Source organism: Octopus bimaculoides, chromosome 7 (genome assembly GCF_046866305.1).
Source record: "Octopus bimaculoides isolate indiv1 chromosome 7, ASM4686630v1, whole genome shotgun sequence".
NCBI classification, from domain to species: domain Eukaryota; kingdom Metazoa; phylum Mollusca; class Cephalopoda; order Octopoda; family Octopodidae; genus Octopus; species Octopus bimaculoides.
This window is the reverse complement of record NC_142934.1, coordinates 73917997-73945487: the sequence shown is the minus strand read 5'-3', so window position 1 is coordinate 73945487 and position 27491 is coordinate 73917997. Positions and strand designations below refer to the sequence as shown.

Genomic DNA, 27491 nt, shown 5'->3' with positions numbered 1-27491 from the left:
CCATGCTAGCATGAAAAACGGACGTTAAATGATGATGATGTTAATGGTTTCAGCTTTATAATGTGGTGGGCCATCAAGAGTGATGGCGATGTTGAGAAAACAGACAGGAATGTCTGACAGAGTAAAGGGTAAATTCCTACACTGGATGGAGAGCGTTGCTATTAAAAATATAAGCAGTGAATTCAACCCCAGGAAGGGAGGTTACAACCATGCAGTTGATGTAATTACTGTACATACCTACAGTGGCTTGAGAATTGGACAAATATCTAGCTTCAGTAAAGTTCATAAAGAGTTTAATGTAATTAGGACCTATTTTTGTACCTGGTAGTTTACTTACAGAACTTGCTGGTTAAGAAACAATTTCGAGGAAAGATGAATTCAGCTAATGGAGGAGAGTGGTGATATATTCAAGTGAGGGAAGCAGGTTAAAGAAATGGTGAAGGATTAAGAATCTGATGTAGGGTTGGCAGTATCATAAAGATTTCTTACAGTGGTATATGGCAATCAAGCGAATTGCCCCTAAAGATACGAAAGACAGTCATCTCTGGCAAAATTTGAACTCTGAATGGAAACAAATGAAAGTAAATGTTAAAACACAATTCAGGGAAATTACTGGTAGTCTGTGTCAACAAAAAACTTTTATTGGTGAAGAATATATTTCATGTTTGAATGCCATTGGGTAAATATTTTTTTTTTTCACATTTCAGCCTAAGCCTATCTTTAAAGAGAGAGAGAGAAGTATTTCATTTTTTCAATCCTTTATCTATTGGTGTATGATGTTGCCAGTGACAGACGGAAAAGAAAAGCAGATGCCTTTCATAAATAGATATAAATCCTGGTTGAACCATTTAATCAAATGCTCTACTGCATCTACAGACACAAATCTTTTAACAGGAGTAATTTAGACACAAGACCAGCAATTTTTAGGTTAGGGATAACTGTTTAATGACATCAACTCCAGTATTTAACTGGTACTTCACATTATTGACCCTGTAAAGATGGCAGGCAAAGTTGACCTCAGAATATAAATGCTAGAAGAAATATTACATGGCGCTTTTACTTACCAATACTAACAATTCTGCCAATCCACCAGTGGTAATTATAAAGTCACAGAATATATAATTATCCCTTCCCACCACCCAGCTCCCATTTTCTTTTTGCAATTTTGTGATCTTACCTTCTCTAATTTCTGGTCTACTTCACTATATACACCTCCCTATAACTCAAATATAGGGCCCCTGCCACCACTCCATCTAATCTCTACCATCTTTCTCTCCCTCTCTTCTCCATCTGAGGTGGCCATGTTTCTCTTCTATTACAAAACACTTTTTCTCCTGTGCCCCAAAACTACTCCCCCACCCCAGTCAAGGGGTCTTGTTCGCAAGTTACTCAGTGAACTCACTGCTGCTGGCGCCCTGTAAAAAGCCCCCAGTACACTCTCTAAAGTGGTTGGCATTAGGAAGAGCATCCAGCCAGAGAAACCATGCCTAAACAGACAGCAGAGTTTGGTGCATTCTTCTGACTTACCAGTTCCTGTCAACCCATGCCTGTATGAAAAAAACATGTTATAAGATGATGATGATGATGATATCTACTGTTTCATGCTTGTATGGGTCAAATGGAATTCTTTGAGACAGGTTTTCTACAGGCTGACACCCTACTTGTTAGCAGCCCTCACCAATTTCCAAGTAAGGTAATATTTACTCTTGACTAGACGTTTTCATAGAAGACTGGAAGCAACACTGTTTGTATGATGATGAAGCTTACTTATAACTACCGCATAATGACAAGAAAAAGGGACACAGACACCTCCAGGCAGGCTTTTTTCAGTTTGTATCAACAAAAATCTACTCGTAAGGCTTCGGCTAACCTACAGCTATAGCAGAAACCACTTGCATAAGGTGCTACATGGTGGGACTGAACCTGAAACCAGGTGGGTGAAAAGCAAACTTCTCAGTCACACAGTCATAAAGTAAATAAGAATTTCAAAGCCCACATCACTTTTAATTAAAAAATGTTTTTTTATTACCTTGATATCATAAAAAAAAAAAATTTAATGCTTTTTAATTTTTTTATGACCTTCTGAGGCCTTTTTACGTTCTGGTGGTCCGTTTTTTCTTGGAGAACTGTTTGACTTCACAGGATTTGACCGAGGTCTATCAAGTGTAAACTGTATGTAGTGTAAACAGATGAGAAACATTAAGAAATGACCACAACAGTAGACTGCAATGAAGACAGCGAAGAGATCGGGTTTATCATTAGGTGGCTCAACAACCAGGGAAACTATGCTCAGAGCTAAACCAATTGATACAGACAAGAGCATCTGAAAGAGTAAAAGAAATTTATGTTTACAAAAACAAAACAGAAAAAATGCACACAACAGATTGTCAACAATATCTAAACTGAAAAGTTAATGTATTTATAATAAAGAGCAAATATGTGTTGTTGTTCATGTTTAACACCAGGTCATTGAACATACTTGTGATTAAAAACATTCCCTGAATGAAGTCAAAATATATCACTGCTTTTTTAAGATGACAGGATAGGATGTGTTTTGAGAGAGATCTACTTGTAGGCTCATTAATTGGCAAGGTGTGTTTTACTGACATCATCAACATTTAACAGCCACTCTTCCATGGTTGCATGGGTCAGGTGTAATTTGTTGAGGCATGCCCTTCCCATTGCCAGCTCTCACCTGTTTCCAAACAAGGTAATATTTCCCCATGACCAGACATGTTTTTCATGGAAGACTGGAAATGAACAAATTAATGGTCATTTACAACCATGACACAGTATCAAAACAAGGGTACACACATGCATTTGTGCATGTACAAAATGAGCTTCTTTCAATTTCCATCTACCAAATTCACTCACAAAGCTTTGTTCAGCCCAGAGCTAGAGTAGAAGACATTTGCCCAAATTGTCACACAATGACAAGTGGCCTGAGAGAGAAAGACAAGCAACACAGGGTGATGGTAGAGTGTACCAGACACAAACAGTAATAGACTAAAGAAAAGCTAATCAAAAGATATTAACGATGTTCACCATTAGCTCCTATTGAAATCAATAACAAATTACTATACCTTCAAGACATTTTTATAACAGTAAAAAATTTTCCCACTTACCATGCATCGAAGTAACCAGTTGAAGAGTAAATTACTTCTCTTCTTAGAGACTTGGTCTGGCATTATTTTGTATAGCATGAGTACAACAAGTGCAAACAATGCTTGACAACTAAAATACTGCAAGATGAGGCCATCTTTCACAAGCAATGGGAACATACTAAAAGAACAGAAAAGGAAACGGCTTAGTTGCATATAAACTTCAAGAATAAGGTTCAACCAAAATAACTTACAAATTCTCTTTAGTGTCTCTAATAATATTCTCAAAATGATATCAAGAAAAAGACCGAGCTGCAGCTGGAATTATTTGCATCGATTTTTAAAGCATGTCCAAATGTGTGAACCATAAATTGTACCATTCATATAAATGTGTGTGTTGTTGTTGTTTAAACCTTTACCTGTTCTGTGTATAATATGTAATGCACAGGACATATTTCTTTAGTATCCATGCATCAAATATAATATACATTCTTAATATTTTTCAAACTTGGGAGATATGAAAAGAGAGCTACATATTACTCAGAACATGAAATGAGGGCTATCTGAAAACAAACATTGATGTTTAGGACATCATCACCATCCTGTAATGTCCCTTTTCCATACTGGCAAGAGTTGGACAGTTTGGCCAGAGCTGGAAAGTCAGGGAGCTGCACCAAGTTCTAGTCTGATTTGGCTTGGTTTCTATGGCTTAATGCCAACTACTTTACAGTGTGTGCTGGGTGCTTTTAACATGGCACCAGCACTTGGATCCAAAAAAAGTAAACTAACTTTTTTCTTTTTCCTTCCACTGTAATATCATGACACAACTTATGTGTTAATGCGAGCCAAAATGGCTAAGTTTAAGGTGCTACATTACTAACAGCATGGTCATATCTTACTATTACTACACTAGGGATTTTATATCACAAGTGTATGTAATAAGGCTCAGCCTATCTGGCTGTCAAACAAATTCCCCCATTGTAATTGTAAAGTTTTCAAAGGGAAGTACATCCTGTCACTAACCTTCATCTGTTTCAAAGCAGGGTATTATATTTCCCTATGGCAAGATGTATTCTTCACAGAAGACTGGAAATGAACAGCATCACTTGTATGACAGTGATGCTCATTTACAACTATGATGTCAAGACAAGGGTACACACAAGCACAAAACATGCACAGACACATACATATATGTAATTATACATATGTCACAGGCTTCTTTCAGTTTTCCGTCAACCAAATCTACTCACAAGGCTTTGGTTGACCCAGTACCATAAAAAAAGATACATATCTAAGATGCCATACAATAGGATTGAAACCAAGGCCATATGGTTGTGAAGCATGCAGCCACATCTGCACTTATCAATTCTTTTATTTGTTTCAGTCATTTGACTGCAGCCATGCAGGAATAATGCCTTGAAGGTTTTAGTCAAACAAATCGACCCCAGGACTTATTTTTAAGACAAGTACTTTTTCTATCGGTGTCTTTTACTGAACCGTTAAGTTATGGGGACACACATCAACACTGGTTGTCAAGCAGTGATGGGGTGACAAACACACACACGCATATATATATATATATATATATATATATATAAGGGAGAATTTACGAAAAAAACAACAGACGAGGACAGGTTGTGTAAACAACAAATGGATGTATTAGTTTAACGCTTGGGAATAGAAAAAGTCTTTAACATTTCGAGCTACGCTCTTCAACTGAAAGGAACACAGAAAGAAATAAGGAAACAAGGAGAAAAAAAATATAAATGTAGTGGTCAGCGATCTATCATGGCGATATATATATATATATATATATATATATATATATATAGGTGAGAAAGTTGGTAATGAAGAACTGTATATATATATATATATATATATATACATGCAACAGGCTTTCAGTTTCCATTTGTCAAATCCACTCACAAGGCTTTGATTGGCCTGAGGCTGTAGTACAAGACATTTACCCAAGTGGGAATGAACCCGGAACTATGTGGTTGGGAAGTATCTTCCCACACAGCCACACTTGTGCCTTTATTTATTTATTTATTTTCTTTTTTTTGTAACAGCTTTTTTACTTCTTGTAACTATCTCAAATGTGTTCGAACATTATATTATTGAGATACCATACTGATACTCCGGTAACATATTCCATTTCATCTTACCAAGCCAATCCCAAACTGCAAGCTGGGACTGAATATAGTAGTCTGTTCTTTAAATAATTAACTGATAGCAGTATAAAACATTGTATTTTTTATATTACTTACCTCAATGTTGATATGTGCAGAAACCAGAAAGAAAGGAATGGATAATTTGGTAGAAGCAGGCAGAAAGGGCTGAAAAAAATGGAGAGGGAAAAATAAAATTTTACAATAAATATATTCTTTTATTTTTTTTACTTGTTTCAGTCATTTGACTGCAGTCATGCTGGAGCACTGCCTTTAGTCGAACAAATCAATTCCAGTACTTACACTTTTTAAGCCTAGTACTTATTTGATTGGTCTCTTTTGTCAAACCACTAAGTTACAGGGACATAAACACACCAACATCAGTTGTCAAGTGATGGTGGTAGGACAAACACACACACACATATATATATATATATATATATATATATATATATATATATATATACAATGGGCTTCTTTCAGTCTACCAAATCCACTCACAAGGCTTTGGTTGACCCAAGGTTATAGTAGAAGACACTTGTCCAAGGTACTACACAGTGGCACTGAATCCAGAACCATGTGATTGGGAAGCAAAGCTTCTTACCACACAGCCATGCCTGCACCTATATATATATATATATATATATATATATATATATATATATATATAGATAGATAGATAGATAGATAGATAGAGAGAGAGAGAGAGAGAGAGAGAGAGATGGATGGATGGATGGATGACTATTGTCAAGATCAGGAGATATGAAACAGAACATTATTAGTGACACAAGTATGGTTGACTTATTGAAGATGAAAGTGGAGGAGCATGGCTTAGTGGTTAGAGTGTTGCATTATGTTCTAGAGCAAACCACTTCATTTCACATTCTTCCAGTCCACTCAGTTGCCAAAGATGAGTAAAAAGAAAAAAAAAAAGACAAAACTAAAATTTACTTTCATCTTTCTGACTTGACTCCATTATATACTCTGGGTGAATGTATATGCTTTTTACATGGCACTAGTGCTGGTGTCATGTTAAAGCATCTATTACATTCTGTTGAATGGTTGGCATTAGGAAGGGCATCCAGCTGTAGAAACCTTAACATAACAGACTAAGGAAACTGGTGTAGCCCCTGGCCTTGCCAGTTACTGTCAAGCCATCCAACCCATGCCAGCATAGAAAACAGGCGTTAAATATTAATGATGATGGAATTGATTGAACTGGTTATGTCACTCTTGTTCAATATTGGCCATGTCAAAATCAATCAAACAACACAACACACACATACATTAGAAAATTATATAGTGACAAATACTTACAGAGCAACTAAGAGGATAGATTTTTCATGAACTTGATATGAAAACAGGAAAAATATCAATGAAGAACTAGCCTGTGAAAAAAGAAAAAAGCTTCAGCATTCAAACAGTGTCTGTCTACCAAATTGGTCAACTCAAGGCTACAATTGAAGACCCTTACTCGAAGAGTCATGCAAGGCATCAAACCTACCCAAGATATGCAAATGTACAAAGTTGCAAAAACTTTTCTAAAAAAGAAAAACAAGAAAGCAAATTGGGGGACAATTTACATGAAACTTACCAGTGTCAGTTTGAATCTGGACAAGGCTGGTCGGCTGAGCAGATTTAACCCACTTGGTAACAGACACACTGCTGTGACTGACAAGCTGAAAATATAATAATAATAATAATAATAAAAATTAAAATAATAATAATAATAATAATAATAATAATGGTTTCAAATTTTGGCACAAGGTCAATGAATTTGAGGGAGGGGTAAGTCACTTATATCAGTTCCAGTATTCAGCTGGTAATTATTTTATCAACCCCAAAAGGATGAAAACAAAGTTGACCTCAGCAGAATTTGAACTCAGAGCATAAAGACAGATGAAACACTGCTAAGCATTTTGCCCAGTGAGCTAATGATTCTGCCAGAGTGCTGCCTTAATAATGACAATCCTATCTACTATAAGCACAAAGCCTGAAATTTGTGGGGAGGATGATGTCAATTACATTGACCCCAATACTCAACTGGTACTTAATTTATCAACCCTGAAAGGATGAATGACAGAATTTGAACTAAAGATGAATGAAATGTCATTAAGCATTTTCCCCAGTGTGCTAATAGGTCTGTCAGTTCGCCACCTTAAAATGATAATAATAATAATTTCAAATTTTGGAACATGGCCAGAACATTTCCAGAAAGTTCTTTTCGAAACAAACAACTAGCCAAGGACAGGAAATAGTCTGGCAGAGAGTGCAGTTGCAGCACAAGACTATAGTGTGTGATACAGAAAGGACCCTGATGGTGAGGCTCATGATGTTCATAAGGAGAAAAAAATCTATTAAATTAGTAAACAACATCTTACCATAGATAAATCAAAGATTTCTGAGGAAACATATCTTTTAACTTCACAAAAATGCTGATTGAACACCAGAAATTAGCAACTTTATCCTGTAAAAGATAAACAGAAGGTTTATAACACATAAAAAATACAATTAATTTGTCTTTAATATGAATTGCAGAGCACAAAACAAACAGCTTTATCAGCAAACATGCTGGCAGACAGGAATCGCTCCTTGTGCAGGTAAAAAGATGAAAGCTTGCTTGGTATAGTCACCACAACTCCCTGTCCAAAACCATCCTGCAGCACACAGTTGGAAGAGGAAAGAGAAAGAGAAAATCTCGGTCTGACAACATCAACAACTGGATGGTTCACAACACTGTGACCCTGCTGTGCATGACAGAGAACAGAGACCAATAGTGACAGCCAAATGCAAAAGCATCTACAGTGGCACCCCACTGCATCATTTAAGGGAACTTGATGATGATGCTGTGTAGGACACAAACATGGCTGTGAGGTTAAGAAGTTCTCTTTGTAACAACAGGGTTCAAAGTTCAATACCACTAAGCAACATCTTGGACAAGTATTTTCTATGAAAGCCACAAGTAGACAAAAACTATGTCAGTATAATTTAGTGAACAGAAACTGTCAGAGGACTTGTTCCTGTTTTGGGTGGCAGACTTAATCTTTCATGCAATTTAAAACCAACAACTGGCTCTTGCTGCCTTTAGCAGAATCTACAATGTTGCAAGCTATCAACACAGATCCCTGGTCTGAGGAGAACTTCCTTTTTTTTCCACCGACCATTTATGAATGTATACACACAAATGTGATGGTGTGTGCACACAATGTCTATTTTTGTGTCTGCGATCAAAACATGTTTGGACATTCAGCTGTTCATTGTGCAAACAACTAAGGAAATACACACATTACTTGGAAACAGGTTTGAGTCAATGACAAGGACATCTCCTTTAAGATAACATGTCCTGAAGTCTTGTCTAACCTATACTAGCATGGAAAAAATGGATGCAAAATCAATGAAGATGAGAAATTAATTAGATTCTCTACCTTTACTACAATTAAATTCAATGGACAAATTGAACTATAAATCAATCAAACTGAAGAATTAAAAAATAAAATTTCAATCAAACTGATTCTTACCTCGTACAGACCTCTTTCAAAAGGAAATAATCTGTGCAAGACTTGAAAGATGCTACCTTTCTGTTTGAAAAACGGCAAGAAGCAGAGACTAAAAGTTCCGAGTACTGCTACAGATAACCGGACCAACTTTAGAAACCTGGGAAGAGAATTGAAAAACATAAATAGACCTTATCATTCATTAATGATACAATATTGATGACATAAGTTCTGAATTTTATTTTGTACCAATATAAAATACACACACACACATACACTCAAGTACATTACAGTTAATCTCTTATTCCTCATTTTATTTCCTTCTTTCTCTTCCTCCTTCACGTTTCCTTTGTTCTTGCTTCTTTCATTTTTTTTTTTTGTCTCTCTTATCTCCTTCTTCACTTACGACTACTTATTATACGAGGATTAAATCAGCCCCAGTATATGACTGCCACTTTATTTTATTGACCCCCACCCACCCCCAGATGGATGAAAGGCAAAGTTGATCTCAACAGGATTTGAGCTCAGAATACAAAAAGCCAGAACAAATACAAGACTTGTTCAAACGACCATGTCAATCCATCACCCTAATATTAATAATAATAATCCTTTCTACCATAGGCACAAGGCCTGAAGTTTTGGGAGAGGGGACCAGTCGATTGCATCAACTCCAGTGTTTCACTGGTACTTAATTTATCGACCCCAAAAGGATGAAAAGCAAAGTCAAGCTGGGCAGAATTTGAACTCAGAACATAAAGACAGACAAAATGCCGCTAAGTATTTCATCTGGCATGCTAATGATTCTGCCAGCTCACCCCTTAATAATAATAATAATTTCTAGCTTTGGATGGAACCACAAACTTTGGGAAGCAAATAGTTAACAGGATGTTGAAATTAATAGGAAAGGAATTCAGAATAATAAAAAATTTTAAAAATGAGGTATCACAATTCCCTCTAATTTTGGCACAAGGCCAGCAATTTTTAAGGACTGGAAGTTGATTAGATCAACCCCAGTATTTAACTTTGCCTTTCATCCTTTCAGGGTTGATAAAATAAAGTTGACATTGATAGGATTTGAACACAGTATGTAACAAAATGGAAGAACTGTCGCTAAACATTTTCTTGATCTGCTAACAATCCTGCAAGCTTGTCACTTTGCCAATAACTATAAATATAATGAAGCTCAGCATTATTTCCCCTTATCAAACAAAATATATCAAATATGAAATACAATTTTACCTGTTTTCTTTTTTGTTGAAAATGCATTTGCCAAGTAAGTAGCAGAAGAACGGCCAGGAATGGTAAAGTTCCATTTGTTTATAGCAAAGAGCCAATATAAATGCAACAGCGCCGAGAACGTCCTTATCTTGTGCCAATGCCAAAATACCCCACAGGGCCAGTCCAAGACTGACACAGTTGTACATGGATAATGTTAAGGCAGTTATAAATAAAGAAATAAAACAACATAAATTAATATCATGATGATGGTGATGGTAGTGTGGTGGTGATGGTGGTGGTGGCATACAGTGAGATGGGCAATTTCAAAAATATCTTCTCTTAAAGAATTTTCATGTATTGAAATTCAAAGAGATAAAAAGAGAACACCAAGACTAAGGGATATTTCTCTATTTCAGTGATAGAAAGATAAAATGAAAGAGATGGATAGAAAGGATGGAAGGAAGAAGAAAATGCAATACGTTGGTGACAATATATTTTCTGGATTTCAATAATACCTAATTGTTTGTGGTGAGGTGAACCTAAGACTTATTGAGTGAGAACTTTGACTTAAATTACTAAGAAAGAGAGAGAGAGAGAGAGAGAGAGAGAGAGAGAGAGAGAGAGAGAGAGAAAGGTACATGAAAATTGTGATCTTTATACTTAGGAGATGATCCATAAACATATACAGGTAGAACAGTCACTGTTTGGATACTGATGGTCCAAAACCTTTTATAATCTGCACTAATTTATGAACAGGAATTTTAAATTCCTACTGCAGCCAGACTAGTTTGTTGGACCTCCCAATTTAATAGTACAGTATTGATAAACCTGTATTATCATAGTCATCATCATTTAATGTCCATTTTCCATGTTGGCATCAGTTGGATGGCTTGATAGAAGACTGCACCAAGTTTCACTGTCTGTCTTGGCATGGTTTTTACAGGTGGATGCCATTCCTAAAACCAACCACCTTACAGTGTGGACTGCTGGGATCACCAAGCAACTTGCAAGACAAAGATTCTTTGAGAGGCGGGGCATTGGAAGAGGTGGTTTTATGCCAGGTGATGAGAGGTTAGAGTGTGACAGAGGGACAGAAACAGGTGCCTTGCTGTAGAGGAGATACATAGTTACCTAGTCAGAGAAAGGCAAAGAGAGAGTGGGAGAGAGAGAGAGAGAGAGAGAGATCAAGAATGAGAACAGAAACAGTGTGTTGCTGTAGGGGAGATACATGGGTACCCAGTCAGAAGAAGAAAGCGAGAGAGAGAGAGAGAGAGTGATCAAGAATGAGAGAGAGTAGAAGAGAGTGAGAAGGTGAGAGTGCAAGAGAGAGAGCAGGAGAGAGATGGTGAAGTGTCAGGGCATACTCTCAAGGTATGGGAATCAGAATATAAATGGGATAATAGAGTATTGCCAAGGGTGCATGAGTAGGGAGTAGGGACTTCACATGAATGCAAGGAGTGTTGGAGGTGGAGAATGTAGTGAGTATATAAAGGAGGTGGAGGACAACAGGATAACAATGATACAGTGAGCAGGGCAGTGAAGTCAGGATTGGGAAGCACAGATAAGCATGAGTGTAGTGCATGAAAAAGAAGAAATGTGAGGAAGAGATGTAGTTTGGTTTGTAGAGATAGGGTGTGTGAAATTTTATATTGTTTGAATTCCGGGTAGAGGTAGGGGTCCACCAAGGTTCCGTTCTCAGCCCCCTCTTATTTATCATAGTCCTCCAGGCAATCACAGAGGAGTTCAAGACAGGTTGCCCCTGGGAGCTCCTCTGTGCTGATGACCTTGCCCTAATTGCGGAGTCACTATCAGAACTAGAGGAGAAGTTTCAGGTGTGGAAGCAAGGTCTAGAATTGAAGGGCCTTAGAGTCAACCTAGCCAAAATCCTAATAAGTAGGAAGGTAGATAAAACACAAACCCCTTCAGGTAGATGGCCCTGCTCAGTATGTAGAAAAGGAGTAGGTAGTAACTCTATAAGATGTACCCGGTGCAAGCTATGGACACATAAGAGGTGCAGCAACATCAAAGGCAGGTTAACTAGCAAGTTAGTTTTTGTTTGTGGCAGATGTTCAAGTGCAATAAAGATTGTAAACAAACAGGAAACAACTTCTATCTCATTCCAGGGTGAAAAACTAGAGGTAGTCGATAGCTTCCGCTATCTGGGCGACCAAGTTAGTAGTGGGGGTGGGTGCGCTGAAAGTGTAGCTGCTAGAATAAGAATAGCCTGGGCAAAGTTTAGAGAGCTCTTATCCCTGCTGGCGACAAAGGGACTCTCACTCAGAGTAAAAGGCAGACTGTATGACGCATGCGTACGAACAGCCATGCTACATGGCAGTGAAACATGGGCTGTAACTGCTGAGGACATACGTAAGCTCGCAAGGAATGAAGCCAGTATGCTCCGTTGGATGTGTAATGTCAATGTGAATACCCGTCAGAGTGTAAGTATCTTGAGAGAAAAGCTGAACATTAGAAGCATCAGTTGTGGTGTGCAAGAGAGACGATTGCGCTGGTATGGACATGTGGTGAGAATGGATGAGGATAGCTGCGTGAAAAAGTGCCACACCCTAACAGTTGAGGGAACCCGTGGAAGAGGTAGGCCCAGGAAGACCTGGGCTGAGGTGGTGAGGCAAGACCTTCGTACATTGGGCCTCACCGAGGCGATGACTACTGACCGAGACCTTTGGAAATGTGCTGTGCGTGAGAAGACCCGGCAAGCCAAGTAAGATCGTTGCCAGTGCCCCTGGACTGGTTCTTGTGCGGGTGGCACATGAGATGCACCATTTTGAGCGTGGCCGTTGCCAGTACCGCCTGACTGGCTCCCGTAGGATTTTCGAGCGAGATCGTTGCCAGTGCCCCTGGACTGGCTTGTGCGGGTGGCACATAAAATACACCATTTCGAGCGTGGCCGTTTTCGTGCGGGTGACACGTAAAAGCACCCACTACACTCTCTGAGTGGTTGGTGTTAGGAAGGGCATCCAGCTGTAGAAACTCTGCCAAATTAGACTGGAGCCTGCTGTTGCCATCCGGTTTCACCAGTCCTCAGTCAAATCGTCCAACCCATGCTAGCATGGAAAGCGGACGTTAAACGATGATGATGATGATGATGTTACATATAGGTGGAACACACAACACTCCCAGAACTGTTTCACTGAGGTGGGTGGGTCTTCTCAAGAACCACATATCACCAGACATCTCAGTTCATTGCCATTTCCTCCATGAGGCCCAACATCCGGAGATCAGTCCTCACTACTTCATCCAATGTCTTCCTGAGTCACCCACTTCCACAGGTAGCATCCACTTTCAGTGATTGGCACTTTTTTATACAGCTGTCTACATTCATATGCATCACCTGTCCAAACCAACGTAGTTTTCTATCTTGCATGCTGCATCTGATTCCTCTTATGCCTAACTTTTCTCTCAGTACATTTGCACTTTGTCGTACATGCACAGTGATGTTGCACATCCAGCAGAGCATACTAGCTTCATTCCTCTCAAGTCTATGCATGTCTTCTGCATTCAGAACCCATGCCTCACTACCATGGAGTATAGCCATTCGTACACAAGCATCATACAATCTGTCTTTCACTCAGAGAAAGTCCTTTTATTGCCAACAGAGGTTAATAAGTCGTTGAACTATTCTTATTCTAGCAACAATGCTTTTAGAACATCCTCCACCATTGCTAATTTGGTCATCTAGGTAGCAGAAACTTGACAACCTCAAGCAAGCCTCCTGGCCATTTGAGAAAGTCTAATTCCTGTGTGCCCTGAGTGTATATTGTTCTTGTATCATTTATAATAATGCACAAGTACTTGAATTTCATCTAATTATTTAAGTAAATTTAATATTTGTTTAATTTAAAGTGTAACCATGCCTAGTTCAGAAAAATCAGTAATCTGCAAAGACTTTAGAATGAATACTTCCAGAAAATCTGTTATAACTATATTATGAAACACTTTAGGATTTATACAGAGATTAATGATGAGTCTTGTCATCTGGGAAAGACAAATGGTACAAAAATTCCTTACTAAAAGAACAAAGGATAGTGAAAGAAGAGTATCCAGCTGTAAAAATAATACGCCATTAACAAATCTCTTCCAACCTATGCTAGCAAAGAAAAATGAACATTAAATAAATGAATCAATGTGATATGATATATATGTGAACCCTGGGCACATGTAATCAAAAGTGGATCATAACAAAAATAAATCATTGATTCCTAATGTAACCTATTGTAAAATGATTAAAATTAAATGAGAATATGCAGCTGAGGTGGAAGAATCTGTCTTATGTTCTGCTGAGGAGATCTGATGATACTGAAACCTGTCCAGAGTTGTCACCATAGCTACCAAAAGATCAGATTAACTTCTTTCTCCATTTAACTTTTGGGCAATTAAAATTTCAAAGTTCCCTCCCCTATCCTTTTGAGATGAATTTTCACTCATCATCACTAACATCCATTTTCCATGTCAGCATGGGTTTGACAGAGATACTTGGGGTGTCATTATTAATTATGAATTATGGGAATAATTTCAGCTAGAAATTATTTTCACCTCACTACATTCAGTAAGTTAGCCTGTATATAACTATATGTTCTTTATGCAGAAGGCACTCTTGGTTAAATCTTCCAGTGTAATTATAGTAAAAACAGTACTGTTATGTGCTAAACATCAAAAGGATACTGGAAATGTCCATGGTCAATCAGAATTAGTCCAGGGTAAATCAAGGCACAGGCTGTAGACAGTAGCTTTAAATCAAAATAAGAAAGAAAAATGTTTATTCTGAGAGAAAAATATTTGAAAAACATATATCAATCTAAGCTGAAAGCAATCATTTTTATTCAAACTTTGTTATCCTTAGTTCAGTTTCTGTGCCTATCTTCACTGATGGTGATAAATATTGGGTAATGACAGAAAAGAATGATTGTGAATACTAGCAATCAAAATGGAACTCCTCTGAAGGCTCTCTAGAGTGACGTTACTTAACAGAGTGCATAGCTTGGAGATCAGTGAGTTTCTCCAGGTCAAGCCACTATTCCTCTGCATTGAGAGGTCACAGTTCTAGTACTATGGATATATGATTAGAATGTTGCAGGAAAGAATCACAAGATGAATTCTTCAAGCTGAGACAACCTAGAAGTAGACCAGGAATGAGATGTTTGGATAATATCCAGTCTCAGTTGGTCATACTTGTGAATCCAACCAGAAAGTGTAATGATGATTGCTTCTGATAGGACCTTTTGGAGGAGGTGCTTGAGGATGCTACCACCTCAACTCTCTAATGAATAGTAGACAGAGATGATGGATGAAAATTTCACCTGATATAACTATTATTTTTATACATGAAAAGATAGTGGAGTTGAAGTAGATCCAATTTTAAAGAAATTAACTATGGAACTTGAATTAAAATTTCATACACTATAGATAAAAGATGGGACTAGGATACACATATGAAGAATGTCTTAATTGAAGTCCTGCTTCATCAAGGTAGACCTGGGATAACCAAAAATAGACAAATGGTGTTCTAGTAACTACTGAGCCTTTTACACTGTTTTATATTGATTTCTAAATTTATATACAAATTTTATATTGTTGATGTTATTGCATAAATATTAACTCCTCAAGTAACTAACTTGAGTGAAATCTGCTGTTAGTCACACAGACAAAGGCAAAGAGATTTATATTTCTTGCCAATGACCTATGAGCCAACATCTGAATGGCTTATCTCATTGATCATTTTAATTCCTAATGCCATGGGAAAAGTTTTAAAAAAAGCAAAACCACGAAAGATCAAACAGGTGCATAAAATATCTGAAGAATTGTTTGGTAATATATTTTAACTCCTATTTATTTAAACAGCTGAATAAGAATAAAAGTTAAGGTAGAATAAGAATAAAAGTTTAAAGACTATACAGTAGTAACCATTATTATTATCATCGTTAATATTTGTGTAGAAAAGTGGATACAAAATAATGATGATTTAGGTCATGTTTACAAAAGTTGAAGAAGGTAAAATTTAAAATACTAAAACACAAGTACTTACACATTTTTTGCTGTCCTTTCTATAACTGTGGTACATAAACAGACAAACAGCAGGGATGTAAAGTAGAAGATCTGAGAAGATAACTGGGAAGAAAGAAAATAATAATAATATCACTTTTCATTTTGAACTCGAGAAAGACAGGCTAGCTGTCGAAGTATCATTCAACCAATAAAATATTGCAATCGTACCGCGCTCTTCGCATTATCTAATAATAATAATAATGATTTCTTTTCTTGGCTAAGATCAAAGGATGAAATACAACAAATAATGATAATAGTTTCAAATTTTGGCACAAGGCCCACAATTTTGAATTACATTGACCCAGTACTTGACTGGTATTTATTAAACCAACCATAAAAAGATGAAAGGCAAAGTTGACCTTGGTGGAATTTGAACTCAGAATATAAAAACAGATGAAATGCAGCTACACATTTTTCCCAGCATGCTAACAGTTCTACCAGCTCACCACCTCAACAAATCATCATCATCGTCATTTAACGTCCACTTTCCATGTTGGCATGGGTTGGACGGTTTGACTGAGGACTGGTAAGCCAGAGGCTGCACCAGGCTCAACCTGATCTGGCAAAGTTTCTACAGCTGGATGCCCTTCCTAACGCCAACCACTCTGAGAGTGTAGTGGGTGCTTTTATGCGCCACTGGCACGAGGGCCAGTCAGGCTGTTCTGGCAACAACCATGCTCAAATGATTTTCACGTGTCACCAGCACATGTGCCGGTAAGGCGACGCTGGCAACGATCATGCTCGAATGGTCATTTTACGTGCAACAGGCACAGGAGCCAATCCGTAGTCCTGGCAACGATCATGCTTGGATGTGCTTTTAATGTTCCACTGGTACAATTAATAATAATAATTTCAAATTTTGGCACAAGGCCAGCAGTTTGGAGAGAAGGACTAAGTGAATTAAATCAACCCCACTACTCAACTAGTATTTTAGTGACCCTGAAACAGTAAAAGGCAAAGCTGACCTTAGTGGCATTTGAACTCAGAATGTAAAATTGGATGAAATGCAGCTAAGCATTTTGCCCAGTATGCTAATGATTCTGTTAGGTTGCTGTCTTAGAACTACATGAACACCAACAACAACAGCAGCAAAGATTTCTTACACAAGTACTGAACCAAATATTTGTTTGACCATTCATTAGCAATGTATGTAAAACAGTCAAGAGACTTGTCAGAGTTTACATCACAGTGTAATCAACGTGTATTTATATGAGAAGTGAAAACAATGTAATATCATCATCATCATCATTTAATGTCTGGTTTCCATGCCGACATGGGTTGGATGGTTTGACAGGAGCTGGCCAGGATTTTTATGGATGGATGCCCTTTGTTACAGCAACCACCTAGCAGAGTGGACTGAGTGCTTTTTACGTGGTACAAGCACATGTGAGGTCAGTTTTGACATAGTTTTTACAGCCAGATGCCCTTCCAAATGCTAACCACTTTACAATGCGGACATGATGCTTTTTAAGTGGCACCAGCACTGACAGGGTCACCAAGTAACTTGCAAAACAAAGATCCTTTGAGAGGGGAGAGGGCATTGGAGGAGGTGATCTTGTATCAGATGATGAAAAGTTATAGTGAAACAGAGAGACAGAAACAAGTGTGTTGTTGTAGAGAAGGTACATAGTAACCTGAGCAGAGAGAGTAATAAAATCTCATATTTGATGACTAGTATCAGCTATTGAACTGTGGCCATACTGGGGCATCTCTTTCAAGGATTTTAGTTAACCACACTAAGCCTAAAGTTTATTTCTGTTTGGTATTTTTTTTATTGATCTCCATTGAATGTATATATATCTGTGTCTGTGTGTGTGTGTGTGGAAGGGCATGGCTAAGTGTGGAGGAGCATGGCTAAGTGGTTAGAGGTTTGCACCCATAATTGTAAGATTGCGGTTTCAATTCCTGGGCTGGACGTTACATTGTGTTCTTGACGGAAACACTTCATTTCACATTGCTCAAGTCCACTCAGCTGATAGAAGTGAGTAATTCTGCAACAGACTGGTGTCCCATCCAGTGGGGCAGAAAGAGAGGTTACGGAATCCAAGAAACCATCTTTATAAGCCTATGGCTTAGGAAGGACCTTTGATCCTTTTGATGTAGCATTCCCACCATTTCATCTTAAAGCACAAAAATGTATTTTTTTAAAGTGCTGAACATACTTACATAATTACTCAAGTATTTGAGTTTCATGTATATTACTTCTCAAACAGTTTTACCAGTGTTATACACAAAATTAGAGTGCTAGAGTAACTACTAAAGTGTTTTCAGTTTCAAAAGTAATACACACACACACACACACAGTCATTAAATTTATAAAATGTCAAATCAGAATTACCTGAATATCGCATAAATAACTTGTGAAGTGGATTTTCAAGACCTCGAGAAGAATGGAGAGCAACCCAGTCAGGGTTAATGTAATGTGAACTACAACGAAAATTGGAAGATGTAAATCCACACGCACATGTATGCAATTTTGGTATGTTAATTATACAAGTAGGACATATCAGTTAATTCAATAATAATCAATTGAAATGGCATCAATCTAAGTTTACTTTTATCTCCAGTGCCTTCACATGTTTTGATGCTGCTTTTTGAAGACATAAAAGAAATAGAAGTTAAGATACTAAACAAGAAAAAAATCTAAAAGATCTCCTATTAGAATTCCATTGTACCTTGCAAGGAACTACTCCCAATATATTTGTGAATGTGACCAAGATTTCACAGTTTGAAAATACAGGTTTGGTATAGTATGATATGGCACAAATTGTGGTATCCTATGTTGTGTAATATTACTGGATATATCATCATCATCAGCATGATTGTTTAACGTCTGCTTTCCATGCTGACATGGGTTGGACGGTTTGACTGAGGGCTAGCAAGCCAGAAGGCTGCAACAGTCTCCAATCTGATCCTGCAAAGTTTTTACAACTGGATGCCCTTCTTAATACCAACTGCTCCAAGAATGTAGTGGGTGATATCAATACTTCATTACAGGATCCAATCATAATTGTTTAGCTCTACATCAATCTTAAACAACACAGCTTATGACTAAAGCTTATTTCAACTGCAGTCATCCAGAATATCTAGAACTACATTATCCACAGCGTCCTTCTGCTTTTTGAAATGGTATGGTGTAGTTTGAGGAAGATTGACCCGTTATTTGCAGGAGGTAGAATGACCATATAAGGCCTCATTCAAGCTGGTTTGTCCATGTATAGTAACAATACATTAAACAAGTTTTCTAACATTAAAACTTCAGAAAAGAGTGAAAACTGAGAATTCAAAACAAAAATTGTATGATTCTTACGAATGAGGTTTAAAAAATAAGAGAAAAAAAACTAGTCATATGAAAAAATATTTCGGACGGTAAGACAATAAGACACAAAAGAAGTCAGAAAGAAAAAAAAAAAAATATCAACTTACATTGCCCCCATAATCCAGCTGTGGTAAGCTGTTAAGGGGGGATAATCAAGGCCCCAATACATGAGATCATTATCAGTGGAGTTATGGTACCTACAAATAAATAACATCAATATATAATCGCATTTTATTCAGAATTTTTATTGAGCGAGAGGGTTAGTCGATTATATTGATATTCATAATTTAATATATTATATGTAAGCTGGTCACTCTATATCGTAGTTTTGGCAAATATATATATATATATATATATATATATATATATATACATACATACAGAGGATGCAAAAGTAGGCATACAGTAAGTATCACATCAATGTTATAATACTTAATTCGTTAAAATTATTAGCACATTAAATTAGTTAGCCTCATTATTCATAATAATACTTTTATCATAACTTCCAATTTTTTTGATGAAAGTAAATGAGTAATGTATGTGTTATGATAAAAGTATTATGATTAATGACACTGAAAATATCAAAAACAAGGCTAATTAATTTAATGTGCTAAAAATGTTAATGAATTAAGTATTATAACATTGATGTGATACTTATTATAAATCTACACACACACACACACACATATAGTTGGTGCTACTTTGGTGTGTGATCTACAAGGGAGATTACTTTAGGTTACTTTTTAAATTATTTTGTATATATTTAGCATTGTAAATGTATTTTTTCAAAATTCTTACTATTCTAATAAGAAAACCATACAACAATTAAAATAAGTACATAGATCATCTACCAAAGTAAATTTGCTCACGTAGATCACATGGAATACAGCACTAACACAAAGTAGACAAGAAAGTAACCTAAAGTAATCTCCCTTGAAACTGTAGATCACATGCCAAAGTGACACCTTTCTTTCTCTTAAGAAATTATGTGAATTTAGTGCTGTTTTTTTCTAAAAATGCAACTGCTTTCATCTTGTCAGTGATTACATTGTAAAAATCTTTAGCCAGCATCTTACAGATTTTAGAAATTGAAAAATAAACTAAAAAGTAACCTAAAGTAATCTCCCTTGTAGATCACATGCCAAGGTAGCATCTATATAGTCTCCACTTTTCCATGCCTGCATGGATCAAATGAAATTTATGAAGGTAGATTTTTTACTGCTAGCTTCTCATCCTGTTTCCAGCTTTCACCCATTTCCAAGTGAGGTAATATTTCCCTTAGTTGTTTAAACAAGAACACATCAATGATAGTCAGACATGTATTCACAGAAGATTGCAAATGAACAATGTTGCATGTAAAATGGTGACATTCATTTCCAACTAGCACACAATGTCAAGAAGAGACATACACATATATGATAAGCTTCTTTCTGTTTCTGTCCACTGGATCCACTCAAGGATTTGGTTGCCCTGGAGCTGTAGTAGAAGATACTTGCCCAAAGTGTGATGCAGTGGAACTGGACCCCAACCCACAAGGTTGCAAAGCAAACTTTTTAACTACCCACCCATATCAATGTCATATATGTCATCATGGTTAGTATTCAACATTAGTTTTCCATGTTGGTATTAGTTGGCTGCTTTGACAGGTTCTGATGAGCTGCAGGGCTGTATTGAGCTTCAATGTCGACATTGGTATGGTTTCTATGGCTGGGTGCCCTACTTAACACCAGCCATGTGTGTGTGTGTGCGCGCACACACATAAGATGTAAATATAGTAACATTCGAAATGAAAAACAGAAAAGCAAAATGAGATAGAAAGAAATTTATCATTATTATTGGTAGTGTTGATGTTATTTGTTTATATAAATTTTTCTTTCTTCTAAATTTGGGTCTCCAATGTGATAGCTCTTTACACTCTGGAGCTTTTGACAACAAATTTAGCTAAATAAACCAATACAACCCACATTAATAAGAAAATGATGGGAATAATGGTGATAACAATTAGAGTAAGTGAAATATTTCTTCTATTTACTTACCATTTTTTAACTGGAAGATTATAGGTGATTTCCATCCAATGTCTCTGAGCTTCAAAGTCACCAAACATTGGTGGTTTGCCAGCACCTAGAATAAAAGGGAGAAAATGTATTTCTGTTAATTTTGGAAAAATGGTGCTTTCACCTTTTTATATATATATCTAATACTGAAAATTTCAAAAGCTCAACAATGTAAATTACTTCATTTACAATTGTTCATTTACTGTTTTATGTTTATTGTTTACCAGACTATGTTGTATGGTTTCTCAAATAAGAAGTTTTTTAGTTTTTGGTTTTTTATTCCACTAAAATTCAGAAATACAGGACATAATGTTTACAGAGGATGTAAATGTGGCTTCACCATTTCAACATAGAACTATTGACATCTTAACCCCTTTGCATGTAAACTGGCCATATCCAGCCGAAAATATTCCACCTGTTTTAAGTTTGAAATGGCCAGATATGGTCTCTTACACCTACCCAACAATGTCATTCTAAAAAAAAAAAAAAACAATCACATCATTGAAATCTTGAAACTATGAGATACTGCTTGATTAATTCAAAACAATGTGAATAAATAAGCATTACATTTGACAGGGTAATCTGAATGCTAAGGTGCTAATGAAAGAGTTACAGATTTCAGACAAATTTAACACAGCCATGTCATAGCATCTGACCACAAAGGTATTATAAAATTTCTCAGGTAATTTGTTAATTTGTTATTATAACACACAATCACAACAGATATGAAGGAAACAATCTTAAACTTCAAGTTCTTTACACAGGAATGACAAAAAATTGGCATCAACATAACTAAAAGGATAAATAATCTGAGTTCTTGCAGCTGGACATAAAAAAATGATGAAGATGATGAAGTTAAGTAAGGACCAGTGGATAAAGTATTGTTACTGTTATCATTAGCCCTGATTAAGCAGAAAAATGATCCACCTTTGACCGCTCATATTTTTGTAAACTTTGACTATATTGTCCTTTCTATTTACTTTATGACAGTAAGGTATGATTCGAGGGCATTTGGCTGCTATTTAGCATTAGGTCAACCCTGATCAGTTAGATCTATGACCAAAGGCGTTCTAGCTGTGATCATCATGTCGTTTTCTTATCTACCGGGAATCCAGGGCCATATACATTTTACTGAAGATGTTAGGGTGAAATCTGAGGGAGATTTGGGATGCTATTTCTAGAAGATTGAGTGACTACGTAGAGGTATCTTTGTTGGCTTATTGTTGTAGAGTGTCAAATCTATCACTGTGACCATAAAGTTCATTTGGAAATTACATGGTTCTAGGTTGGTTTGACCTTACTATACAATGTCTTGGGATTGGAATTTTGAAATTTCATGAATTGAAATTGTGTAAAAGCTTATATATACATACTTACATATATATATATATATATATATATAAAAATATATATATATATACATACATGTGTATACACTCTCACACACAGAGGCATTCCTAAATAATAGAGTTGGAAATTATCTAGAATACCAAAAATTGCAATTTCTTCAACTGTGTATGCTTTAAGTATTCTAGGTGCTTAAAACAAAAGAAAAACTTTGGATCAGGGAGGAGGACTGTCCCACCTCTCTTCCAAGAATTTTTCAGATTTAACATTATTTTTTGAAAAATATGTTTTCAGATTTATGTTACACATTTTTTTTAAGAATCATTATCTCAGATCTTTAAAACATAAGTCTTGAAAAATTTTCAAAAGCGAATCAATACCAAAAACTTTCAGAAGGGGTGAGGGTTGTCCACATCTTTTCATTTTACTTTTTTTACTTTGTCTTGCAAGCTATTTGGCAACATTATTAGTGCTGGTGTCACCAAAAGAAAAAAACAAAAAACACTGTATACACTGTAAAGTTATTGGTATTAAAATGGACACCTAGCCATAGAAACCATGCCAAAGCTGACAATGCGACTGCATTGCAGCTCAGTGGATCCTGTTAAACCATCTAAGCATGGTAAACAGACATTAAATGATTATATATATCATTTTAAAATTTGTATAATGACCATTTCAGCCTTAGGTCATAATCAGGTGCAAATTTTAAAGCCAAATTCACAAAAATCTACTTAGAAGGTCACTAGCAACTACTAGGATAGTTATGAGTGATAAGTATTAAGTAATATTACAGTTAATACTTATTGACTTACACACTGATATATATTTATTTTTTTCAGCAATAAATTACAAATTAATAGAACAAAATAAGCACCTCTGTGAACAGTATGTCAGGCCAATACATTTAATTTCATATAGCATCTATGATTGGCATTAAATCATGATCAATCATCATCATCATTTAATGCCTGTTTTTCATGCTGGCATGGGTTGGATGGTTGACAGGAGTTGGCAAGTCAGATGACTGCATCAAGTTTGGCATGGTTTCTTTGGCTGGATGCCCTTCCTAACACCAACCCCTTTACAGTGTGTAATATATTCTTTAATTTCATTTTCTTATTTTTGAACATGATATTTTAGGAGAGTGGGTTATATATCTTTAGATATACACCTAACTTTCCTATATTAAATTGGAAGAGAACTGAACGCAGAAACTCCAAACTGATCAACAACAACAAATATTTATTGTACGGTGGAAAATAAAACAGCTACCAATCGTCCGGTTTTAGAGTAGCCTGAAATGTAGATATACGGTTCCTCGAGCTGGTGTCATTGTAGAGACAACTTGGTTCAACCACACTCAAATGGGAGAGCCTGCTTAGACGTCTTGTTTGGTCGCTGTCTGGCTTGGTAAAGAGACAGTCTAATAGCGGGAACGCTTCGATGTTGAAAACCCACGCATGCGTGGTTAAGGATTCAGCAATGGTGCCTATGCCTTTTGGCGCCAATATGACGTCACTACAATGGCTCCCCCTTGAGTGTGGAACACGAAATTAAAAAATTTTGGAGGGACGTCTGAGGCGAGATGGCCACCGAAACCACGCAGAAAATGCAGCACAAATATATATATCAAACACTCGGTTTTATCTTCACTGTATGAGTGGGACATCCCCTCACGGAAAATAGCAAGAGCCAACCGACTAAGATACCTAGTACCAGGTAACAGGTCGAAACTAGCATCCGACACTCAACTATAGCTCTGCTCCTTGACCACAACTTCCTGAGTACGGACATTCAAAAATCAACTTGTGTAACTTTTATACGAACTGGATTTTTTGTCTCTACAGACACTTTCACTTGTTCTGTGTTTTCACTCACACACACACTTGTGCACTCGTACATTTTTCTTTCCTTTCAGGGAAAACAAACAATCAGACTTTTACATCACGTGATTCCAGTTTCCTGGACAGTTGTCATCACGGTTGTTTTGTCATTGTCATTTCATTTATACATTGCATGCATGTTCTCACGAGTACACATTCATTTCTTTCATTTTTCTTTGTGTGTGTTTTGTGCTACATTCTTGTGGGTGGTTTTCAGTGGCCATCCTGCCTCAGGCGTTCTAACAGATTTAATATTATCGTGCGTTTCTCGCACTGGCAAGGGAGCCCTGTAGTAACGCCGTGTGCATGCGTAGCCTCATGCATGCGTAGAATTAAACAACCAAGCGTTCCCGCTCAATTCATTCTCTTTCTTGCTGGCCAGCAATAGAGCATGGATGTGTCAAGAAGTGTCTCCAACACCCAACTCAGTATAGGAAAGTTGGTTATACATCATTAGATGTATACCTGACTTTCCTATATAAAATTAAAAAATATAACGGAACGCTGAACTCCAGACTATCAACTTATACAACATTTATTCAGGTGGTAAATATATACATCTTTAGCTCTTGTTGTTACAGCTTCTGATTGTGTGAGCATAGTTGCTGGGACGTTGTTATGTAGGTGTAAGCGAGCTGTCGAGTGTAAGTCCGAAAGATGGAGAGTGACAGCTATACACGTAAAGAGACTGTCTCCAGAGTTGGGTGTTGGAGACACTTCTTGACACGTCCATGCTCTATTGCTGGCCAGCAAGAAAGAGAATGAATTGAGCGGGAACGCTTGGTTGTTTAATTCTACGCATGCGTGAGACTACGCATGCGCACAGCGTTACTACAATATTATAGCTATGTTCAATATTAGATAAGTGAATGAAATTAAGCATAGGAATGTCTATATGTTTAAGAAGTTCACTAGTGAACAGAAAAAGGTGATAGAGAAATACACCAGAAAATTCTCTGCGAATGGCAAAGCAACCATATTCTGGGATACACCAATACAAACAGACAGGAAAATTAAGGCTAACTGAACAGTTATTGTTGTCAAGACCCAGCAGGAAAAGAAATACCTCCTCACTAATATATCAGTTTCAAAGGATGATAATGTATCTCTAAAAGATATGGAAAAATTATCTAAGTAGAAAGATCTAAGAGAGCCTGAAAACAGAAATAATCCCTATAATAATAGGGGCTTTGGGAATAATCAAAAAAAGCATGCAGATTAATAAATAGACAAAACCACAGGACTTGCAAATATGTATAATATACAGAAAACCGTATCACTAAGCACTGCACACATTATGTAGAGTACTTTCAATACAATAAAATTAACATAACCAAAACAAAACACTGCACAACCTAAGACACACAGTACTGCACTTAGTAGAGTAGTGAAAACACACAATGAAAATAAGACAGCTAAATAATAATAATAATAATAACTGCCCTGATGTAAGAGTTATCATGTACATGTTTTGTCTTGGTACAAAAGATGGGCTACAGAAAATATTCTGCTCAATACTACAGATTTGCTTGTCAGTTGCTTGACTTTAAGTTGAGCATGTCCCTTGCTGGCTGACAATATGGGCATCCCTGATCATGAGCCGAAGTAGTGGAGGAGTATCATAGCCATGTGTTGAAAGGAATTCTTTGAGGTTTGAATAATTCACCTCTGGAAACATGGGTGTTTCGTTCAACATCCTTGAACAACCCTTATTCAGGGACCTTTTGAGCAGGATGGGCTACTTGACCAGAAGAAAATTCTAACTGGGCCCCCAACTGCAAGGTCAGGGGCTGTTTATCTTAATGAGATCACCACGTTGCGCACATGTGGTTGTGATGCTTGTATGTCTGATGTACCCTTATCAGGCAAGTAGTCAAGGTGGATATATTGGGCTTCGTATATTTGTACCCTAGTGTCACTTTGATGGCATGTGCTGCACTCTCACTCACTCCATGATAATAATGATAATGGTTTCAAATTTTGCCACAAGGGCAGCAATTTTGAGGGAGGGGATGAGTCGATTACATTGACCCCAGTGTTCAACTGGTACTTATATTATTGACTCCGAAAGGATAAAAGGCAAAGATGACCCCAAGTAGCATGTGAACTCAGACCAAACAACAGACAAAATGCCACTAAGCATTTTACCCAGCACGCTAATGATTCTGCCAACTTGCCACCTCAATAACGGTAATAAAATGAATCCTCACAATAATGATTGCAATACTAATAATAATAATAATATTGGTTTCAAATTTTGGCACAAGACCAGTAATTTTGGGGGAGGAAGGTAAGTAAGTCGATTATATTGACCTCAGTATTTGTCTGGTACTTAATTTATTGATCCCAAAAAGATGAAAGGTAAAGTCCACCTTGGCAGAATTTGAACTTAAGAGTGTAAAGACGGACAAAATGCTGCTAAGCATTTTGCGCAGCATGCAACATTTCTGTCAGGTTACCACCTTAAGATATACTATTAATATTACTAAGATGATACTATTGATATTACTATCTTTAATGTATTAGTCTTGTAAGATGAGGTATTATTTCTATGGTTGATTTACTGTTGGTTGACTCTGTTGATAATGTTGGTGATGTGTATATAATGGAGTCAGTAATAATTAGAATGATATTAATAGTTATGATAATAGTAAAGATGATGGGAGATGTACGCAAATTTATGAAGAAGGTATAAATGAATATGAGGGTGTTGGTTATGGAAGAATAACTGACATTGATTGCTAAGGTTGTATGACTATGAAACTATGACAAAGGCAGTGCAGAAAATTATCCTAAATTTCATACTTGTATATTCAGATCTTGATATTTACTACTGGTGCACAT

General features: G+C 36.7%; 1 protein-coding gene across 1 annotated transcript in view; it reads right to left on the bottom strand.

The window, feature by feature from the left end:
* Nucleotides 1-1997: 1997 nt before the first annotated feature.
* Nucleotides 1998-27491, bottom strand: part of LOC106876492 (dolichyl pyrophosphate Man9GlcNAc2 alpha-1,3-glucosyltransferase) — a 33265-nt gene continuing 7771 nt past the window's right edge. The window contains exons 2-14 of the mRNA XM_014925055.3: nucleotides 21397-21481; nucleotides 19468-19557; nucleotides 18380-18468; nucleotides 16022-16104; nucleotides 14662-14726; nucleotides 10003-10185; nucleotides 8788-8923; nucleotides 7651-7736; nucleotides 6864-6948; nucleotides 6587-6657; nucleotides 5369-5437; nucleotides 3126-3282; nucleotides 1998-2323 (exon numbers count right to left, since the gene is read on the bottom strand). Of these exons, the coding sequence (XP_014780541.1) occupies nucleotides 2054-2323; nucleotides 3126-3282; nucleotides 5369-5437; nucleotides 6587-6657; nucleotides 6864-6948; nucleotides 7651-7736; nucleotides 8788-8923; nucleotides 10003-10185; nucleotides 14662-14726; nucleotides 16022-16104; nucleotides 18380-18468; nucleotides 19468-19557; nucleotides 21397-21481 (1469 nt within the window). The 3' untranslated portion in view covers nucleotides 1998-2053. The remainder of the gene's footprint in view (nucleotides 2324-3125; nucleotides 3283-5368; nucleotides 5438-6586; nucleotides 6658-6863; nucleotides 6949-7650; nucleotides 7737-8787; nucleotides 8924-10002; nucleotides 10186-14661; nucleotides 14727-16021; nucleotides 16105-18379; nucleotides 18469-19467; nucleotides 19558-21396; nucleotides 21482-27491) is intronic.